Genomic DNA, 21,959 nt, shown 5'->3' with positions numbered 1-21,959 from the left:
AATTATATCGCTGATGCTTTTTTATTCTTTCATTTATAAGTACCTACGACTGAATACATACCACTAAGTCTTAAAACAAGGGTAAGGAAAAATTTAAATATAACGAGAAATCGAGAACATTGTACTGACTAATGTTGTAATAATCAGTTATATATAATATATTTCCATTTTTTCTTAATCTATGAATCCGGTATATTTGTTTTATCTTTCAGCTTTTTAATTGGACGTAATGATGGCTATTAGAATTACATAAAAGTATAAATGATGAAGACATTGAGTTATTTTTAACTTTAGATTGTGATATTTTAGTGATGTAATCTTTAAACTTTCTTAGTAATTAATTTGAAGGCAAAATATTATAATAATATTAAATAATTAATAGTTATGTACTAATTCTTTCGGACATCATTTCTTCAAAAATATGGATGTATATCAAAAGCAAAAATATAATACAACTCAAATGTATAAGTATATAATATTTTATACTTTATGCCCATTAAATATTATTATTCCCATGTTCACAAAACTAACATAGAAACTTAATTCTTATAACTATTATTATTATGACTGGGATATATAGTCATAATAATAGTTATAAGTCTAAAAACAGTATAGAAAAATTATTGGTAAGAAATGTACTTAAATGTACTTGGTTAAATGTAAAAAATATTATAGAGTAAAATAACGTCTAAAGTGCAAATCACAGTTATAAAACATCCATATTCAATATCCAAAAGGTATAAATCTAAAAACATATAATTTGCTTAAGATCTATGACTGAAAACATTTAGAGGAAGATTGCGAAAGTAGTTACAGTCGGAACATATATCTCAAGCTTGATTGCGATTGAGATACAATACCGCAGAGGCATAAGGAGGTTATGCTCCTGCGGTATTGTATAATATCTCTATTATATTTTAAAATATCTACGTGTCAATTATTAATTAATAAGCAGACCTAAAATAGTAAATAATAAAATAATATTTTGAAAATAAAGTTCGTTACTTGCTATTTCGAAATATGTACAATCATAACCTATCGTGTTCATCTGCATTTTAGACGTTATGAAAATAAACATAATGTTGAAGAAGAGATGAATGTATAAAATGTATATATATTGTAAAATGGTGACTATGATGTAATCCCGGCCGATTTCGGCCACGATGCCGGTGACTATAACATTATGTTACAAATCACATAACTTGCTCTATAATTTTCAAATATTTGTTCAGATTATTCTTTGTTTACTCTCAAAAGTCGCGTAATGTCATACAACTAAATTAACGTATAGGCCTAGTTTGTTCCAAATAGTTTGTTACAACAACGTACAAAATGTATAAAATTATTAGTTAATACAACTCTGCATCTAATTTATCATAGCATCTATTTAGATCATTCTTATGATTCGCATCACTTGATATTCATTTACAGTATATGTACCACATTTTTCTATTAATTCTAGCATTTTAATACAATAACAAAAGTATAAAATTAATAACGCAAACAAGTTCTATAATAATAAGTATAAAAAAGTGTGTACTTATTTATTATGTAATCGAAACAATGTCGACAGGTATTACGCGATGTCAACGAACGCCAGGCCAGTGTTATTGTCAGTTACCTTTTCTATAATATCTACATTTTAATATGCTCAATATTTTGACTAGAAATCATGTTATACTTATTACTCTCTAACAAAACACATAAATTTACACAACATATAGCATAATTTCTTATCAATTTACATTTTATCATAAATTGTACAATACATCGATGACAGGTATGGAATTCAATTTAATAATTTATAATAATTACATTGACATCAATCTACTTCTCTTATAAAATATTCTTATAAAATAACTTGTAACAATAATGATTTAAAATCACAATTGCCACACCTAATTATTATCTACACTATAAAATTTTAGTAAATGTCTAATTTACAGTATGTATTTATAGTATAATACATACATGGAAGCTTGTCCACAAACATATTAGGAACCTATAATGCCCAAAGGGAATTTTGATCCGATTTTAAAACCATTTTACAGAGACGATATTTAAAATCCTAACGAATCTCCACATATATAATACGGAATGATTAATCACTACCTAGTACTTTTTAAAAACATAAATAATAGTATCCAATTTCCAAACAGTCAATCTCAATATTTCACTAACTAGTGTTTTAATATACTATGTTAACTACGTATCAGTAACATCTAAATACTGATAATACTAATTGTGATACAATTTAATCGCAGAAATATTCCAAATACCTATGTATTTAATAAATATCATTATACATGAGCTAGTTTCGAGTGATATTTGTGGCGTTTTGTGGTAGCACCCAATATGGAATACATATTCATGTTGAAAATTTTCCAATGTAGTCTATAATAATCTATAATAAACATTCATCTGAATTATGTCAAATTGAACTACCCTAATTCGATTAACAATGCGTTAGAATTCATACATCGTGTCGAAAATGACCAACAGAATATCCTTCGCAGAATTCTTATTTTGGAACAACTTACTGTATCACTCAACAGAAATGCTATCTTATTTATTAATGTACTTACCTCGAAATGATGACTTTTTATAAAACAACCAATCAACTCGACATAATTATTTTTCATTAAACGGCATTATTGAATACTATTTTAAACAATAAGGCGTTATAAAGTTTGCATGTACGATAAAAAATTGATACGTAATTTAAGGATCCGCTGCTAATAAGCGTGGTTATCTCTATACAATGAGAAACTAATCGTACCGTCAGTGTGCAACGTGGTCATCGGGAACTGCGTAATCGTGTAGTTTCGGCGGGCTTAGCCGGGTTGACGGCTTTCTTTCTGCGGCGACGAGTGCGGGCGCGAGCGGCGCGGGTTCTAGTTCCCTGCGCGCACTCCTCGTCCGCCTCCGTCCTAGTGGCCGCCTCCGCCAAGTCTTCCACCGTGCTCGTTTCCCCTTCTACCGCAGCCCCTGCACCACGAGCGCTCTTCTTGTCGAGCTCAGCCATCGCTTCTTGGATAGCGTTTTCTAGGAGCACGTTCAATTTCCTACTCCTGCAACAATAAATAAAGTAGAAATCATTATTAAGTCCGATATTGTGAACACGGTAAATATTTAGTAAATAATAAATATTGTTCGGTATAAAGGACTTGTAACCTTATTACAAACACGTACCACGTCAGGATACCATAAGAGGTCTCGTCTAGAAACCATCATAGTCCGTCTAGAAACTATCATAGTCAATTCCTGGTGAATTCGTTGCGATGGGCTAACCTCCCTTCGTTCTCATTTTAATCATAATTTACTTATCCTCTACCAACAAATACCATTAGCGCTGGCAAACCCATTATTCATGCTCATTAATATTATAAGATGTGTTGGTTGCGTTAAAGCTGTTTTCTGTTTGCTTTGGGAGAAGTGGAATTTTGTTTTGAAAATTAAATAAAATGACGTCATGTCTTCACGGTTCTATTTTGGCGACAGATTGTAATGTACCCAAACGGTGGCCGGTCGGCAGAAACACACATAACTATAACTGCTGTCAGATATAGACCAACCAAGATGAACTAGAGTTACTAACATACAATAATACAAATGTCTTCTTACATTTGTATCATTGCATGTTAGTAACAAATTAACTACCGATTTTCCAATTACAAAATGTCTTTCACCAATATAATGTTAGAATAATCCTGAGTAACATAGGTTATATTTATTATTAGGAAATATATCTAGTAAAACTTCAATAACAAGCAGTGTATATGTGCGTGTGCATGCGTGTATAAGTGTGCGTGTAGGCGTGTACCGGCGTGTACCGGCGTGTACCGGCGTGTAGAGGCGTGTAGAGGCGTGTACAGGCGTACAGTGTGCGTGTGGTGTACGTACTTGCGCAGGTTGGAGCGCGCGGCGTGGTGCGCCTCGAGCCCCTCGCTGAGCGTGAGGAGGCGCGCGGCGGGCAGCGCGGCGGCGGCGGCGGCTCCGAACCAGCGCACGCGCCAGCGGCCGTCGGCGCCGCGCGCCTGCACCACGCCCGGCCACGACGCGAACCCGCGCCACCGGCCCCACACCACGTCGCCCGCGGAGAACCGCCGCCCGCCCTCGCCCGCGCCCTCCTCCGACCTCCGCCCCTCTACTGACACACGCGCGGTTAGATTCCTCACGACACTTCCGTCTCCATAATATGTCAACCGCGACGCTTCTACGCTACGAAGTTAGAATGTGTATAATCTCATTATTTTTGTACTAGTATTCTTTTTTTTACAATACGAAATTATTTCGAGTATCGAAAGTTAGAAAAATACTTAATATAATTAATTCGATCCCTCGACCGTAAAAAATAAGGTAATACGGAAAAAATGTGCTTTACTTACAATGATGATCAGATGAAATGATGATGGCTTTACAATGATGCGTTAGTAATGGAATCCCAATTTGTGAGCCAATTTTGTTACTTCGAGTGTGGTGCAATGGAAAGCGACAGAAAGCCGGGTGAGAACGTTTGAACGCTGCACGTCACTTTTTTTATTCTGATTAGTTTCCAGTACACCCTTTATTAACAGCTGTATCTTGTATTAACCCAACCAAAAGAAAACCAATGACCAATAGTATCGCATTATGTAGAAGCTGAAATAACATACCACAATACACATTGTTATGTATTCATTTAATATTATAAACATATAAATTCAATTTATTATGATCGCTGGCGTGACTGTCAATCCAAAACCAATACAAGACACAACATTGTAATAATTTAGAATTTTGTTAGCTGTGGCTAAAGCGTGAGATGTTCTGGATATATTAGTATACTGTGGGCAACAGTTTTCAATTGTAAAGTGATACAGTTTAGAAGGAGTCATTGCACACATATCAACAAGGGAATACTGTTCAAAGTAGTGTACTCATTGTTAGGAAGGTGCCAGTACATAAATATAGAACATTTAATTTTTTTTTTCACAAAATTAGTAATATATATTTGTATATATACAATACATATACTGCTTTTGCAGTCAGTATTCTCAGCATAATATATAGCTATATTTAATATACGTATATAGGTCCAGATTGCATTGAAAAGTTTAAAATAGATAGCAAAGAATCCAAAGCGTAGCAAGATCAATACACCCATAGAAAGCACCACTTACCATCACTGGAACCTAAGCTATGTCTGTCAAAAACTTTTTGAATAGCAGACGTGTCTGTACTTGTCCCCGACTGAGGGAAATGTCTCGCTTGCACTTTCTCAGGCGAAGTAATGGACATTGTGTCGTAGTCGGAGTCTTTTGGAATTCCGTGAACCATACCATAATTAGACCTCATTATTTTGTCTGTTCTATAACTGGATCCATCCCCAAAGTCGTTCTTGCGCTTATAGCCCTGCGGTCTGTCGTAGTAACTGGACCCAACTGAATGTAATTCCAATTGATGTTGGTTATTTACGGGTGACGGATTTACACTCATATTGTAGTGCACTTCAGTAGATTCAACAGAACTGTGGGTGCGGTTCTGTCGTACCAGTGGAACGCTAGACATCATATCTGAAAATATAAAAAAAAAAAATCTGCCCAAAAGCACTTGCAATGTAATAATGGTAGATTAATGTTATTCAATCATGCTTATACGTCGTACTACCATTAGCTTAATAATTGTCAGACAACAACAACAGTTAATGAAATATAATTCATATATTTTGTAATAACTAATCTATTTACACAGTATTTTCTTTCTGTGTAAATAGAGTCAGATTAGTAAACACGTTCGGAGGCATTTTGATGTTTTATTGATTCGTTATTCAACCTTATGCATTACGCAATTAATATGAAGTAGCTATTAGCTAGCGACTTCGTAATGATCGAGTGGATTTTAACTTTCTCTTTTTATTAAAATAAATAAAATATCTAAAATAAAGTTAAAGCCCCGTCCAAATCGGTCCACTCGGTTCAGAGTTTAGCAAGAACAAACAGAAATACAAACAAAGAATTATTTAATACTTCTTTGTTTGTATTAATGTTTGTTTATTTGTAATAATTTATATACATTTTCACACACCAACAGACACTTCAATTATACAATTATTTATATTAATAATAATTAATTATTTGTATACATTAAATCAATTAGGAAGACTTAATTAATCAACAATCAATTAAGATAATATTAATTAGACAAACAATTTTATGATATACGCCCCTCCGTAAAGCTTATATACATATATCACGTATAACTACCATTAATATATATAAGTATATCACCTATTAATATAAAATTACAGAATTATTATAAAGAACATACCAAATTCAAAGCTCGGTAGTTAAATTATTCAACTCTCTTTATAACACTGATGTCTGAATATTTTCAAAAATATTACATTTATTTACAAATAAAATGTGATAAAACACATGTGGTATATTCATCATCTTTAGTTTTACTTTATAGTAAGAACAGGCACAGCGACCTTAGCGTTCCAAAATAAGTAAAGAGTGTACAATGGTCACTAAGCTACCGATAGAAATACAATACTGTTTTTTATCGAATATATAAATTATTACTTTCTCTCGTTCCATTACTTAATAAGGCACAATCAATGATGTTTCTCGATTTACAGTGGTGGATACAAAAAATGGTATCCATATTTACATACGTAATATATAGACTATATATTATCTAACAATAATAAAGTAATATCAAATTAAATAATAATTATAAAACTTAATCCTAATCCTAAATAGCTAATCAATCCCCTAATCGAAAATCACATGATCTTTATAAAAAAGCATCATAGTCTGGAGATATTATGATAGATAGACACAAGCGACAAACTTATAACATCCATTATTTTGCATTGAGGGTTTTAACCCGATTTGTATTTTAATACAATAATACTAGGTTTGTTACCTATATGCTGTTTACACACCAGGTCACATGTTGAGTCATGTTGTCTATGGTAACTCAACTCAACTCAAATCTCAACAAAAATTTTTTTTTAGTGATAAACTATGAAGGAATGAAAGTCGACCTTCGATGAAATTTAAGAACACAAAGAGTGCAAATCTGATCTATAAGATCGATCCGCGCTTCGCACTCCGCTCAATACTTATTTCCATACATAAAACTTACTTTGTTTCATATTCAAAATATACTTTATAAAAATTTTAAGATACAAGTTTTTAACTTATGGCAGAGAATTCGGTCTACATGACATCTGTTTTGCAAAGATAACATAATAGATATATAACTGTATCGAACTTGTACAATCGAAAATTCATGTAGGTATAATATTGTTACAGTCTACAGACACGGCTAATGTACCTATGTATCTATGTACTATGTTACAGTACTTTTTTTTTTTCTCCCGACGACGATATGTCGTAACGCGTGATAAAAAATCGGCTATCGGTTAAGGAGCTTTGGGTTTCATTATCAGAATTGAAGTCATTACGAGGCGTAGACCACGACTGTTCTCGTGACTCAGCCATATCCTGCTCACTGCTCGACACGCACTGAACCATAGCCTGTAAAAGTACACATTTTCGTATTGAATACTAAACCAATGATATACGTATGTAAGTACATACCTCAAGTAATTTTAAAATTAACTGCGAACCTACATACGACAAAAAACCTAACACACTAAAGAATTAAAGTTTTATTCAAAATATACTTTATAAAAATTTTAAGATACAAGTTTTTATATTCTGTTACATAACTAAAAAAACATTAACTCCTTTCAGAATTGACATTTTGATGAATTCTGCGGTTTAGAATAACTTTTGTTAATAATAATAAAATTTAAAGCACATAATTTGATGTGTGCTATAAGCCTACTATATGTTACATAAACATACTTAACGTTGCACTTACTATACTTTGATTATGTTTACTAGGAAAAAGCTTTATACACACGATTACATTTCTAAATGTATTAGATTATAGACAAAGCAGATTTAGACATAAATTGTACAAACTTAGTTTATTTACTAAAAGTTAAAATATTAATTATTTTATTCTGTCAATTCAGTTTTCGGTATTAAGAAGGGTAGTTAGATGTCGTAAAAGGTATACCAAGGCGAAATTCATGGAAAAGAGCTACATTCAACAAAAGAACAAAAGAAATGAATTTTCAACTGAATTGCTTAATAATAATAGACCTTAAATTTCTTGATGTTTTGAAATATCATACAGGTTTATGAATACTAGCATAGGCGACTTCGTATATCTTTCGTGACTAATCCAGTATATTTAAAAAATCTAAACACTGAGCATGTATTTTTTAGTTATAATATGCAAGCTTCGAGATACTCACGGACGAGTTAGCGTCGAGCGGCTCAGAATCAGCGCAACACTTTCTAAATAAGTATTACTGGAATAATATGGTTTTCTTGTTTATAATTTATCATAATAATATAGTAAGTACTTATTATAGGCGACTTGGTGGTGGTGTCGGCGTAGTTGGCCTGCGTGGAGAGGCAGCGCGCGTGCGCGGGCAGCCGCGGGCTGGCGGCCGGCTCGGGCGCGCCCAGCGGGCTCAGCGTGGTGGTGTCGGGCGGGCTGCAGCCGCTCCCGCCGCCGCCGCCGCCGCCGCCGCCGCCGCCGCCGCCCGCCGCCGCGCCGCCGCCCGCCTGCGGCGGAGACTTGCCGCGTTGCTGGTTCACCAACGTCTGCGTCGACACCGAGTGCCGCACGTACGACCCGAACGCCTGCCCCGGTCCCCCGCCCGGGCCCATCGCGGGACCGAACTCGCTCATAAACTTCGGATACCCGTCTGAATTTTCCAGCTTGATCTCGCCATCGGAAGACATTTGGTTGAAAACAGGATGATGCTTGTCATCTTTGGTCTCCTCCAGCTGGCAGTTTTCCTGCGGGATCTCGACGAAGGTCCTCGCTTTCTGACCTGTAATTTGCTTGTGGCCGAGTAGAACGTTGGGATCGATACTCAAGCGCGAATTGCCGCCTTGCAAGTTCGTCGATATCGACGACATCTGGGTGTTGTGAGAATTAGAGACAAGGGTCGTCTGTTGTTGCACTATTGTGGTATTCTGCTGTACGAAAGTCGAGTTACTTCTATTATTCGATCCTGAAGCTATTGAAACTTGTTTCGGAGATAAAGGAACCATCAAAGTTTGTCCCATCTGATTCGTTTGAATGAACTCCTGTGCCTGGACGTTACCCGATCTGACTTGAGAATTATTGAACGCAACATTAGTGGGGCTCAAATTAGCAAGTAATGGACTTAGTTGCCCATTAAAATTTGGACTACTCATCATTACTTGATTATTTGGAGATAAAAATTGAGCACCAGGACTGTGTTGCGATTGGATTATCTTTCCTTGTTGATTTTGAGCTCGAATCACAACCCCGCCGTTAGCACCCGCTGCAAATACTCCTGGATTCTGAACGGGGGTTAAAACATTCTGACCATTAACAGTCTGCAACTGTAATTGCATAGGCATTCCAGTAGAATTATCTTGAATAATAGCGCCATCAGCAGTCATAACCATACCGCCAAGATTTGGCACGATGAATTGTTGAAAAGCGGGGAAATTTTGCATAACACTGCTAGCGTTGTTTATTAAATTTACAGGTTGCAGTAAATTAATCTGCTGAGACGGTGATGTATTTGCGATTAACTGCTGGGAACCAAAGTTGTTTGAGCTCCCTTGTCCATTCATGACAATGTGTGCGGGCGTGCCTGATTTACCAGGAACTATTGTTAACGCTTGCAATACAGGCGTTGGTGATATATTATTGTTGGGTGATAATTGAAAACTGCGTGGAGAAAACTGGGGACTAGAATTATGCTGCGGTGATGTGTGATGTACCATTAAATTATTAGGATTTTGCTGTGGTGCTGTAATCTGTAAAACATTTGTGATATTTGCAGGCTGACATTTCTTTTTCTTATTTCTCTTCTTCATACTTTCAGGAGAGAGCATAGCAACGCCCTGGACATAGTTTTGGCTACTTTTCAAATCAATTGATGATCGACTTTCATTAGTCGATTGACCAGAAACAATACCTCCAGTTACTATTTGCGGTAATACAGGATTTTGTTGCACAACTTGCCCATCGACCGCCACCATCGGTGGCTGGAAAACAAACGGGGTCGGTAGAGTATTAACAACAACCGTAGGTTGATTTACAATGGGCTGTACCCCGCCTACTGCAGGTATAACTTGAGTTATAGATGTGGTCACATTAGTGACAATAGTGTTGGAATTTTGTATTGGTGACATCGTTGTAGAAGTTTTTGGAGGAGGTGGAAGCATTTGATTATTTGACATAATTATCTGACCCGTCGACGAAATTAATATTTGTGCTGGCGTAGTTGGAGGTCTTCTAGTCGTCTGAGTAATTGTATTTGTTGGATTACCATTAACTTCAGATTTTGACGGTAAGCCACCAATTACATTTTGAACCATTTCTAAAGGAGATTTTGATATCATATTCTGTGCCGTTGTACCAGCTATATGTAGGGGATAACTTGTTGGTAAATTTACAGAATTTATAAATGGATCCGGTTGATTGTTTGGAATTGCATATGTGGTAGCCAAATTTACACTAGGAGGTGGCGGAGGCCTTATAAAATTAGCCTGTGATGCGTTAATTGACGTAGTAGCTGTATTTGCTTTACCAGCTAAAACTGAAGTGACCGTGTCACGAGTAACCGAAAAACCACTGGCCATTGTAGTTACAAAGGTTTGTACGTAACACGATTGTATTAAAGAATGCGCTGGTCCTCCGCCCATATGTGGAGGTGGACAATAACCAGGCATAGAATTCTCTATTCTTCTTCTATCAGGTCTAAACATTTCCTGTGATGGTTTCAAACCAGGTTTTACACCAACCATTGATATGTTATCGACTTCCATGAGATTTTTATTCACATTGTGATTTGATATAAAATGCATCATTTGAGTTCCTGTAATTGATTGATTATTTGGAGGACCTGGAGAATTATAATGATACATTTGACCGCTATTAGGAGTTGGAGGATTGCTATTAAAGTTATCTCTACATGATCCCGAGTATGCGGGACTGGGTATCGGGAATGTACAATTTTGTTGCAAATGCGACCCACTACTTCCATTACTGTGAGGAGTGTCAGTATTTCGAGAACTGTTTGATAACGTAGGTGATGGTTCAGGCGGCTGCAACGTTTCTGTTGGTGAAACGTTACTAGTACTAACTGTCCCGGCTTGTATGGGTCCACAGTTCTCATTCATTAAAGGACTTCGTTCGACAAACGTAGAAGACGTTACTGGATTATCGTCAAAGCAATGTTTAGGACTAGAAGCAGCCTGATGGCCATCAAAGTCTGTTTTGAAGACATTATGTTTCATATATTTAAGCTGCATGTTATTTTCCGAGAAATCTGAATTGCCTTTAAATGATGTATTACAACTTTTATAACACTGTGATATAGTACTTTCTATGGCTTTATCTGACAAAACACTACTATCGGGAGTATTATTTGGCGATGGTGACGGATTTGTTACCATATTATTTCTATAAACAGCTTCACAAGCCTTTGTCGATGATTTAGGTGCCTTTTCGTTCTGATTTTGACTATGAGGAATATAACAATTATTACAATTTTCATATTGATTACTGTCAAATGAGGAATTTATCCCTACTTGTCTGGATATAGTGTTATTCAGTAAAACTGTTTGCTGTGCTAAATATCCATTTGGATCGTCCATAAAGGACGGGACATTGTTATTTGGAATGTCTTCACACTTAAGATCTGGAATCATTCGTATACCATTAGCTCCAAAAGTCATTACTTTATTTTCAGTAGGACTAGATTTCTTCTTAGCACCTTTACCATTGTTTTTCAACTTTTTCTTATTGACATCTACATTAGGCCATTGTTGAGGTAGCATATTGTAATGTTGAGGCAATGGGGGCACTCTAGTACACATGGTCTGATTCGTTATGTGTTCATTGTTTGTGAATGAATTATAAGAGCTAACGGAATCTTCTGATATGTTCGTACTTGATTCTTCATAATCTATATTGTCCATCTTATGGATTTTTAAGTTGGGGCTGGTAATTGAATTAGAATCATTTCTTTTTACTTGCCAGGGCGGAGTTTTAGCAGGATTTGTTTTTACAACAGCTCCATTTTGTATCACCAGTTGACCTTGTGGTACATATTGACTTTGGGTCTTACTTTGATTAACATTATCAGCCATTTGAGTTCTAAAACCTTTCATAGCCATTTCTATTTGTTTCTGATTTTGTTGTATAAAAATTTGTTGTTGTTCATTAATTTTTTGCATAACTTCTGGGGTCAATGGTTGATTTAAACCACAGAATATTTGAGATTCTTCCTCCTTAACAGGATACTTTACAACATTAGCACAGGATAGAGTCGATATATCCTTTTTATCTTCCTTACTTTCCATATCTACAACATTATTAGGTACTACACCCATCACATTTTTCAAATTTGCGGATTGCTTATTGAATCCCGTGTTTACACCAATAATTTGACCATTGGTACCTACTACTGGTAAACCAACATTAACAGAAGTATTCGCTGAACTCGACGAAGTTTGGCTCGTCTTTTGTCCATCTAGACTCTCTTGTTGCTGTTGCGTTATCCAACCGCTACTAACTGTAAGGTAGTGAGAACTCCTTTGTACTTGTGTTTCCTGTTTGACATCACTGTCATGGGGAATGACATTTAAAATGTTTTGTGGCATTGGTGTAAATGTAGATACGGGTTGTCCGTTGTTAATACGATGCGGTATTATTCCTGGGGAGATCGTTCTACTGTGCTCATTCTCCTGAGGCTGAAATGTACAAGTATATAATTACATACCAATTATAAACTCGAATCCGTATACGTTATACCTAATATTAATTTGAAATTTTCAATAGTTACACATCAGAAGATTCTACAATAAACTTTCAGATATATCGTTTAATGTAGTTAATTTAATATATATACCTATATGTATATAATACAAGGGGTAGCCAACCCAAACAACTTACAGTGTATAACATACTTTTACGGAAATCCGTAAACAATTAATCACACGTTTTCCTTAATAATTACACAACTACAATTAAAAAACACGGATATTAAGTGTCGATATAAATAAAATAGTGCCGCGTGCCGCTGGCAGCACTCGACTTTCCTATAATGCATACGTAACAATAATATACACAGGTATTACGCACCTTGAACTCGTTAAAAGGTCGTTCCCTCTGAACCACAATTTGAGATACATTCATGTTCGGTGGAAAACCAGGTCTTTTCTTCATTTTCTTTTTCAAAACAGGCGCTTCTGGCCCTGTTCCTGAAATAAGTGAATTATAATATCTACAATTAAAATTACTAAACCATTTCATTGAACATATAGAACATCTACATATAGGGTCAACTATACACAAGCAGGGGGAAGGGGATTGTTAGTAATGTGTACCATCATGACCCCATTACTTGCTAGTAAGCTGACATGGTACATTGCTAATGTACCATGTCAGCTTGACCTCCACGCGGTTCCTCCTGGAAACCATCGTCATAAATTCCTAGTGAATTTATTACGATGGGCTAACTGACCTGACCTCATGTTCATCTTATCATCCTCCACTGGTGCCCCGCCAGCGTAAACCGTTAGCGCAGGCGGGTGCTCCATTCCATTATTATAGATAAAAAAAAACATCTACATATAATTCAACGGGTTGGTTAAATGTAGATGTAGTACACAAGTAGACCATATCTTTTATCAACATGTTTTTTACATAGGCAACACTACTTGCTATAACTACTTAATACTTTTTATATTTAGCGTATAATTATGTTATTGCTGGATATGAGCAGTATAGACTATACTCTATTGGAATATTAAATTTCGCTCAAATACATCCAAAACATAGAGTAACAGACATCTAAAAATTCAATGACTTTTAACAGGTGATAGATAGATAAAAAACATACTTCACACTGAGTATAAACTTATTCCAAAACATAACTTAGACCAAAAGTTAGACATCTAGAGAAAATATAAAATAAATCATGTTGTGTATAATGAATAAATCTAAAATAAAGAAATCTTTATATTATGCAAATTTTATACTAAGAATAATGTCTTCCAAACTGCAATAAACTAATTGTTATAACGCTAATAACAGATTAACTATCCATGTTAATATCTTTATAAATAACCCATAAAACTATTCTGTGTCGAATAACATGGGAGGTCACTTTGCCAGGAAACATTAACGAGGAGAAACTAAAACGCAGTTATTAAAACAATAATGGTTTTCGCTTCCTTCCCTTGCGTAATTTTTGATACAATCCCTAAGCCCCAGGTCACTTAATTTATTAACTTTTTTCAATTACACCAAAAAGTTTGTTTCTAAGTTGTACTATACTATTTAAGACTACCAGGTGAACAAACAGTACATACATACAAATGCATAAACATAATGCTTCAAAATTGGATTTAGACTTTAACATTTAACGCAGTACATTTCGAAAACTATTGTGTTTGATTAGTGAGGAATTCACCACCACGTACTGGTTGATTCATCCACGCCATTCAAGCGTCTATGTTGAGCTATCAACGTAATTAAAACGCAAGCAGAATTTTCATTAATTTTTTTATGAGATAATTCTCATAAAAATATGATAACTAAACAACAATTATTGAAGTAAACCATTTCAAGTATCCAATAAAAACAAGAGATTAACACAAAACAAAAAGCAACTAAGTATGTAAGTTCAACAATGTAAGTACACAGTCATTGACAGAGGCGTAGGGAGCAACCGAGTGACTTTGCCTCGCTCTCCAGACGACCTAATAATTTAAAAGAATAATAAAGCTTTGCAAAGTTATTTATTCGAATTATCATATTTGTATTTTGTTCAAACATATTTATTTTTTAAGAGTAGTATACATAATGTCTACATGAAATTTAGTGTTTTAATGCAATATATGAGAACCGATTAATTTTATCGGACTCATATCCTCCGAAAAGTTGAATATATATATAATAAAAAATGTATTTAAGTGCAATAAAGAATATATAATTCAAGTGAAATCAAGCTATATAATAACTAATAAGGTATTCAAGCGATAATAAAATCTATTAAAACATTTCCCCCTTATCGACATTCATTTCCGAGGGAAACTGCGAACGACCCAGATTGTGGGCGAGGGAAATGGAAAATAAGCGATTCCACAACAAATCGGAAGAGGAGAGAGCACCGATCATCGACCCATTGATATGTAAACCATGTATCGCCAAAATTACATTACACATTATAAACACGCTTTATGATGACAGGTTAAACTAATTGAAAAATCTTATTAGGTTTTTACAGTTGCTTTAATTATAGCTCATAACAACGTTACCATACAAAATGCAAACCTATAGAGATAAAAAGTATATCAGTCTCGTAATTCGATAGCTCTTCATAATTAGTTAGCGAGTCGAGAATAATACCGTTATCTATTTGCACATTATCTGGCAGATTTGCAATTAAAATACGGGTTGTGTGCGAAGCGAGCAGAGGGTGGTCTCCGAGGCGCTAGGCGCCAGGGTGGCGTGGTGGTGGTGTGGGGTGGGTGTCGCGGGCGAGGCGAAGGGTAGCGCGACTCGTCAGATCAATAGTCGGAGGGGTGCGCGCCCACGGCCCACGCCACCGGCCGCTCTGCACCACCGCCGATTGTTTCAAATTACACCGGCCTTTGTTCCCGCCACTGATCGAGTCGCCTGCGTTTTTGTTTGCTCTAAACGGCCGACTTCCTTTACGGTAATTACGCAATTCTGCGGCTCGCAGTATAGACTTCCCGATTTACTACATCGTTCGTTCTTAACGGTTAATCTTGTTTACGAGCATTATTTTTGCTACAACAGTATTTTACTGTTATGGATCATATTATGGTATTTAACAAAAATATTACATTTTAATTACAAAAACACGTTAAATTAATAATTAATAATTAATAATTTTACTAATGTTTTCAAAACTGTAATATATAATAATGTAAAATCATAATCATATTAAAATGTGAATAATTAGACCTCTCTCATATTTATGTATACCAACAAAAAAAAGTAAATCTTATCCTATCTATCTTACTCAAATACAAAACTAAAAATGTGGTAACGTATAGGTGTAGATAAGGCTGAGCTAGGATTGCAATAGAGTGTTGGGTACAGTACAGGTTGTTACTCCCGGACAGACGGCTGACGAAGTGCAGTTACCCGCTATTCATGCCGCACTAAATGTACCCCGCGCCCTGTCCCCCTCCTACTGCCACTTAACAACAAAGAGACCGCTCTACCCTCTTTGTTACAAGAAACAACAACTCGGTCTTTGAGTAACCAATTTTTAGTGTTTCAGAAGTATGTAAATCTTTGTATTGATATTTAGAAACAGACATGTACTAGGAAAAATGTCTTTAACACATTCTAAATAAAGTGTATAAAAATATACAATTTTAATTTTATAGCTACTAGTTATAGCTACTTAAATACACAAAAAAAAGTCCACCGGCGAAGTTGCCATCGATATACTCAATTGTAGGCAGACAAGTATCGCACGGGCGCCGGTATCCTGATTAATCCTGTTCGGTTCACACTCGTGTAATTGGATGAAGGAGGGCCGAGCGCGGAGATTGCGCCCAGAACGCCCACCCGCCCGCTAATCGGATAATAATGCTTCCGGACATTCTACTACGATGAAACTGCACTAAACCTTTTCTCATAATAGAGGGCTACTCGAATTATAAAACACCAGTCGGGAATTAAACAATGGATGTTTCAAAGCTACTTGCCTAAGAAACTTAGTTTATTCACTGCCAAGTTAGTAACTTGGCAATACAAAAGCTTTTAATTTAAAGGTAAACGCCCGTTAAGGGTGGGACGTTTTACGTTATAAGAGTCAGCTTCATGCGCCCATTAAAAAATTGAACAGAAGCAACGCGAAAACGACAGCAATAAACCCGACCGTGATTGTAGAAGTTTATTCAGAGATATTTATGACAGTTAAGTGCGTACTATAACATTATCTTTATATGATAATTATTAAGGTGATTGATTGAAATATGTAACTATTGGAGTTAGACTATGAGTCTTGTTTACCCGACTAATTTTACAAATTATAAGATAAGAGGACTTTTTCATTTATTTGGATTAGTAAATAATAATAAAATATTATTATTTATGTATATGATATATTTAAGTATTTTTAAATGTATTACCAATAACGTTAATCACAGTTATATACACACGCTTTGTTTTGAGAAGTAGTGCAGAAGTAATTTATTTTATACAATTTAATATAAATTTACACACCTTCACCACCTTCGATATAAAAAAAGCGTATAATAATAAAGTATTACTAAAAATAAAGAGTACATTGATAATCCCTACCAAATGTACATATGTGATATGTGTGTAATTAGCAACCACTTTTTAAATAATGAGTAATTTAAAACTAAAGTTATTCCATTTACCGTTTGTAATATGTATGTAAAATAACCGAAACATGAATTGGTGACCGAATAGAATCTACATATATAAATCGTCAAACTACTGTATATCATGTCTCATCCTAAACACAATTTACCCTGTTATTTCGGTGACGATTTTCTTCTCATTCCACGAGTCTCCCCCTTGCCTTATGACGTGAATAATAATTTGTTTATTGTTATCTCATTTCTTCTTGTTTACTCCTTAAATTGGAGATTGAATTTCGCGAAGTAATTTGCTGTGACAGCCAACGCTTTTAGTGAAAATGAAGACATTAATAAATTGAACGAATTTAGGAACATCAAGTAATAATAAATACGGGAATGAAATTTATTTTACCAACTGTATTGGACAAAACACGGGCCATTAGATCTATACATAAATCTAGGATTGAAATTACAAAGACATAATAGTCTAATTAATACTTACATAATGATAATATTCATTATATATACTATATAATAATACTAAGGCAGTTGAGTAATAACTGATTTAACTTTTACAAAACTAGAGTAAGTGACAAATAAATTAAACTAAACATATAACAAGAAACTTTATTTAAGTATGGGTAAGACTTATATCAATATAAGGTTGCCAGTTTATATATAACTAGCTACTCGCCCCGGCTTGTACTATATAGATATATATAGATAAACCTTCCTCTCGAATCACTCTATCTATTAATAAAACCGCATCAAATTCAGTTGCGTAGTTTAGTTAAAGATTTAAGCATACATAGGGACGGACAGACATAGACAGCAACTCTGTTTTATACTATGTAGTGATGATAATGATTTTAATGCAAAACTGAGTCCAACTGTGTTTACCTTTTTACGACTAATCGGCTTAACGGTTATAATGAAATTTGACGTAGACGTAGATTGACGTCATGTAACACGAGGACAGATATAGTCTTTCTTTTTATGTCAAAATGTAATCTCAAAGTGGGTAAAGTTTATACTGACGAAATAGCGCATAAACTTAGTATTTAATCGTGGAAAACATAAGAAAAGACGAGATTGCGAAACTTCGGACTTAAGATACAAGACAAGTCGATTCTATAAATTCGTCCAATCAACATCTCACTCGGGACTCCAAGCACACACAGCAATGTGCCTTATCACTATGGTACGGTACGCAGTTGGTCACTACTCTTAACCTTTACAATTTATATATAATAGATAGATAGATACAGATAATTATAATTACCTTTCTTCTGGTCTATTTGTGGCGGGGGTGTAGCGGGCGACTGCACGCGTGCCTGTAGTGTTGCCAGCAGTTTCCGCTTGTGGTTGCACAGCTTGGTCAACTCCGCACCAGTAGCCGCTTGATATGGTTTGCTAACCACCTGTGAATGAAACCAATTGACTATTAAGCACATAAAACTCATACATTAATTTATTCACACAAACACATGAATAACCCGAATATAACAACAAATTAGATTACATTACAGTCTCTATTCATTATGAGGACAAGGTATTAAATTGTTGGCACATAAGGTATGCTCGAATAAATTTACATAACTTATAACGATCGACACAACACTCAATATGTTTGTATGTAATTCATGTGTTAGTTATTCTTCAGATTACGAATATAAAATGGTCAACATCAATAGAAAAAATATTAAACATCAGTTCCAATTCTTTTTAAAAAATCTCAAGTTCAAAATTAATTCTATAATTAAACAAGATTAACATTAACAAAGATAACTTTACCAACAATGTCATTATCATAGCTTATATAGCGTATAGTACGTACGTTTAGAAAACTATCGAGAAAACAGAGAAATAGTAAAAAAGTGAATATATATTTTAATAAATTATTCTGTGTACTTTCCACTAGTACTGCTCACACTTTATTGGTAATTTGTTTTATATGTTGCATTGATTATGGTGACAGTAATGCTAATGGTAATGCTAATAAGGCTTTGTTTTAAACGTTTACAAAATACTGTCAACCTATTTGTATCGATGTCTAAGTAACTATAGTACGCAATAAGACTAGCCAATCATCAAGCATAGCATTTCCTGATTTCGCGCAAACAACCACCAATTATGATCTAGTTCATAGATCTAACACAATACGTTGAACTGGTTGATCTAGTTTATTGCTTTGAACAAAATAACGCACATCGGTGTACCAATTGAATTCGTTATATCCATGATTTATCGCTTCGCGGAAACTAGAATTTCTGTTACTAATGTCGAGTTACTCATCATCATGATTAACATTCTCCTTTATCCCTATCTGACTCACAACATGACCGCAAAGATGAAGTGTTTTCTTATGTTCATGTATTAGTATACAGGAGGTTATTAAATGCAGTATACATAAGACAAACTGTTCTCGTTAGGTTAGTATAATGGGTACGATCTGGTGACACAACCGTTTATTATATACGGACGCCCACTGTGCACGGTTGCACACGCAAATTGCTCTACGCTCGCCCGCTGACACAGCTGCAAGAATTGTACTACACCAATGTTTTACAAATCGAGGAAATCGGCGCTCTCACAATCTCAAACATACCATGAGCGACATTTTCGGTGCCAGGATATTTGCTCACAACTGAACTAAGAAAGTTTACTTTGATACTGATACGTTACGAAACGAAAACAAACAACAACTAAGGCCAGTATGTTTGTCTTGTAATAATCAATACATTTATATATACAGAAAGCTGCATTTACAATTAAAATAATGGGTACGACCAAGACACGACATAATGTGCGGCTTCATGCGGTGAACAGAAGGCCGTATACGTCCTTGTACCACTTAGCGTACAATCACATTCGTATTCAAACGTCGAATTATGAATAATGTAATATATAAACACAAAGTTTAATAATGATAGCACAACAATAAAATAAAATTTTGGTATTAAATAAGAAAAGCATGAAATATTTATTTATAAAGAATAATAATAATAAAATTAATATAGACAAGTCTGTATATAAATTACCTATAAACTCATTCGATTAGCTATACAATGTGTGTTAAATTAGCTAACAATAATCAACCTTAGTAGATTGACTCTCTGATATTAGAACACAGAAGCACGTTCATGTCTATAGAGTACAAAGCATACTATCATTGCAATATGAAACTAATCAGCGTGAAGAATTCATTGTCTGATCGACGACCTTTCTCCATATCTCCGTTATTGAGATTAAGTTTGGTGATGTCATATCTAATACAAATAGTCTTCTTGTTGTGATCATTGTTTCATTACTCATTCTTACTTGAAAACCCTCGTAATCAGCAATATATAGTTCGGCAGGTAGACTGTACACAATCGATTACTGTAGTTGTATGCAGTAGATACACCACGATCGTTTTATTTGCGTGCGGCAACAGAATGTCGAGTAATTTGTAGCCCTATCGTCGAGAGCTCACCACTAATTAACGGGGACATTTACGGCTGCCAAACTTGCTTGTATCGGTACAACCTGCGCGCCCCTCATCTCCTCTCCACCCGGTTTGCGGTACGCTGTGTATTTCTCTTTAGAAGACCGTCATTATAGCACGTAATACATTACCATTCTCCTACCTAACATAAATGTTACGCATTCACTAAATAATAATTAACCATTTATTATGTAATTCGTTTTCTTAATAAAATAAAAAGATAAAATGACAAAATGTGATGAAATGTGTAGATTGTGTTTGTTGTCACAAATTACATATAACTTTTAATTATTATTTAAGCTAATTTATAAAAATATGTACAGTCTGCACCTTGAACGATGGTTTTATAAATTATTTAAATACTGGAATATATACTAAGTTAAAAAATGTTACATAATACAATAAACATTTATTGAACAGGAAAGCATGATTATATAACTTTGAAATTGTATGCAGACATCTAGTTATTCACATTAATTATAATAGTACTGTGGTTTTGACATGCACGCAGACTAATCAACATCTAAAGCCAGATGATAATAATAAGGCATACAAGTATAATCCGTTCTGTAAATTGTATAAAATGTAATATTTAGCTTATATCTATTTCTTATATCATTGTCTATATTCTGTTTAGCATTAAACTAAAATATATTCTACTAAATGAACTTATAATGTACCTTACATTACCAAAGCAATCATTTCACGACTATAATAGGGATTAAACGTAATCATCGTGTTCTACAAAAGTAACCGTAAAAGAGAATTGACGTCCCTCTTCGGGTAATCTTTATTTAGGTCATACTCTCGTAAAAAGAGAAATATATATCAACAGAAGGGCCGCCGTTAAGGAAACAATACACAAGAAATAAAAGATTAATCTTTAATTAATCGCAGTCATTAATTTGTCGACCTTTTCTATGCCAAATTTTATACGAAACAAGGCTTAGCCTATTTATAATTTCAATTAACATATTTGAAAACATTATAAAAACAGGCCCTTATATATATATATAAATGTTATACCCGTTTCA

The 21,959-nt window shown here is 34.7% G+C and overlaps 1 protein-coding gene across 1 annotated transcript; it reads right to left on the bottom strand.

The window, feature by feature from the left end:
* Positions 1-1,540: 1,540 nt before the first annotated feature.
* LOC131841726 (DNA (cytosine-5)-methyltransferase 3B-like) lies at positions 1,541-4,631 on the bottom strand. Its single transcript, XM_059190046.1, has 3 exons — positions 4,618-4,631; positions 3,904-4,221; positions 1,541-3,071 (listed from the first exon to the last, which is right to left on the bottom strand). The coding sequence occupies exons 1-3, from the start codon at positions 4,629-4,631 to the stop codon at positions 2,798-2,800; spliced, it is 606 nt and encodes a 201-aa protein (XP_059046029.1). The 3' UTR covers positions 1,541-2,797.
* Between the last annotated feature and the right edge of the window lie 17,328 nt (positions 4,632-21,959).

The sequence above is a fragment of the Achroia grisella genome, unplaced genomic scaffold, assembly GCF_030625045.1.
Source record: "Achroia grisella isolate CSIRO2021 unplaced genomic scaffold, CSIRO_AGI_Agris_v1 utg1920, whole genome shotgun sequence".
Taxonomy (NCBI): domain Eukaryota; kingdom Metazoa; phylum Arthropoda; class Insecta; order Lepidoptera; family Pyralidae; genus Achroia; species Achroia grisella.
This window is presented reverse-complemented; position numbering and strand designations above follow the sequence as displayed.

Excerpts from the sequence above, each read along its gene's own strand:
- LOC131841726 (XM_059190046.1), bottom strand. Across the intron at positions 3,072-3,903 it reads GCGCGCTCCAACCTGCGCAA|GAGTAGGAAATTGAACGTGC; the intron begins GTACGTACACCA and ends TTATTGTTGCAG.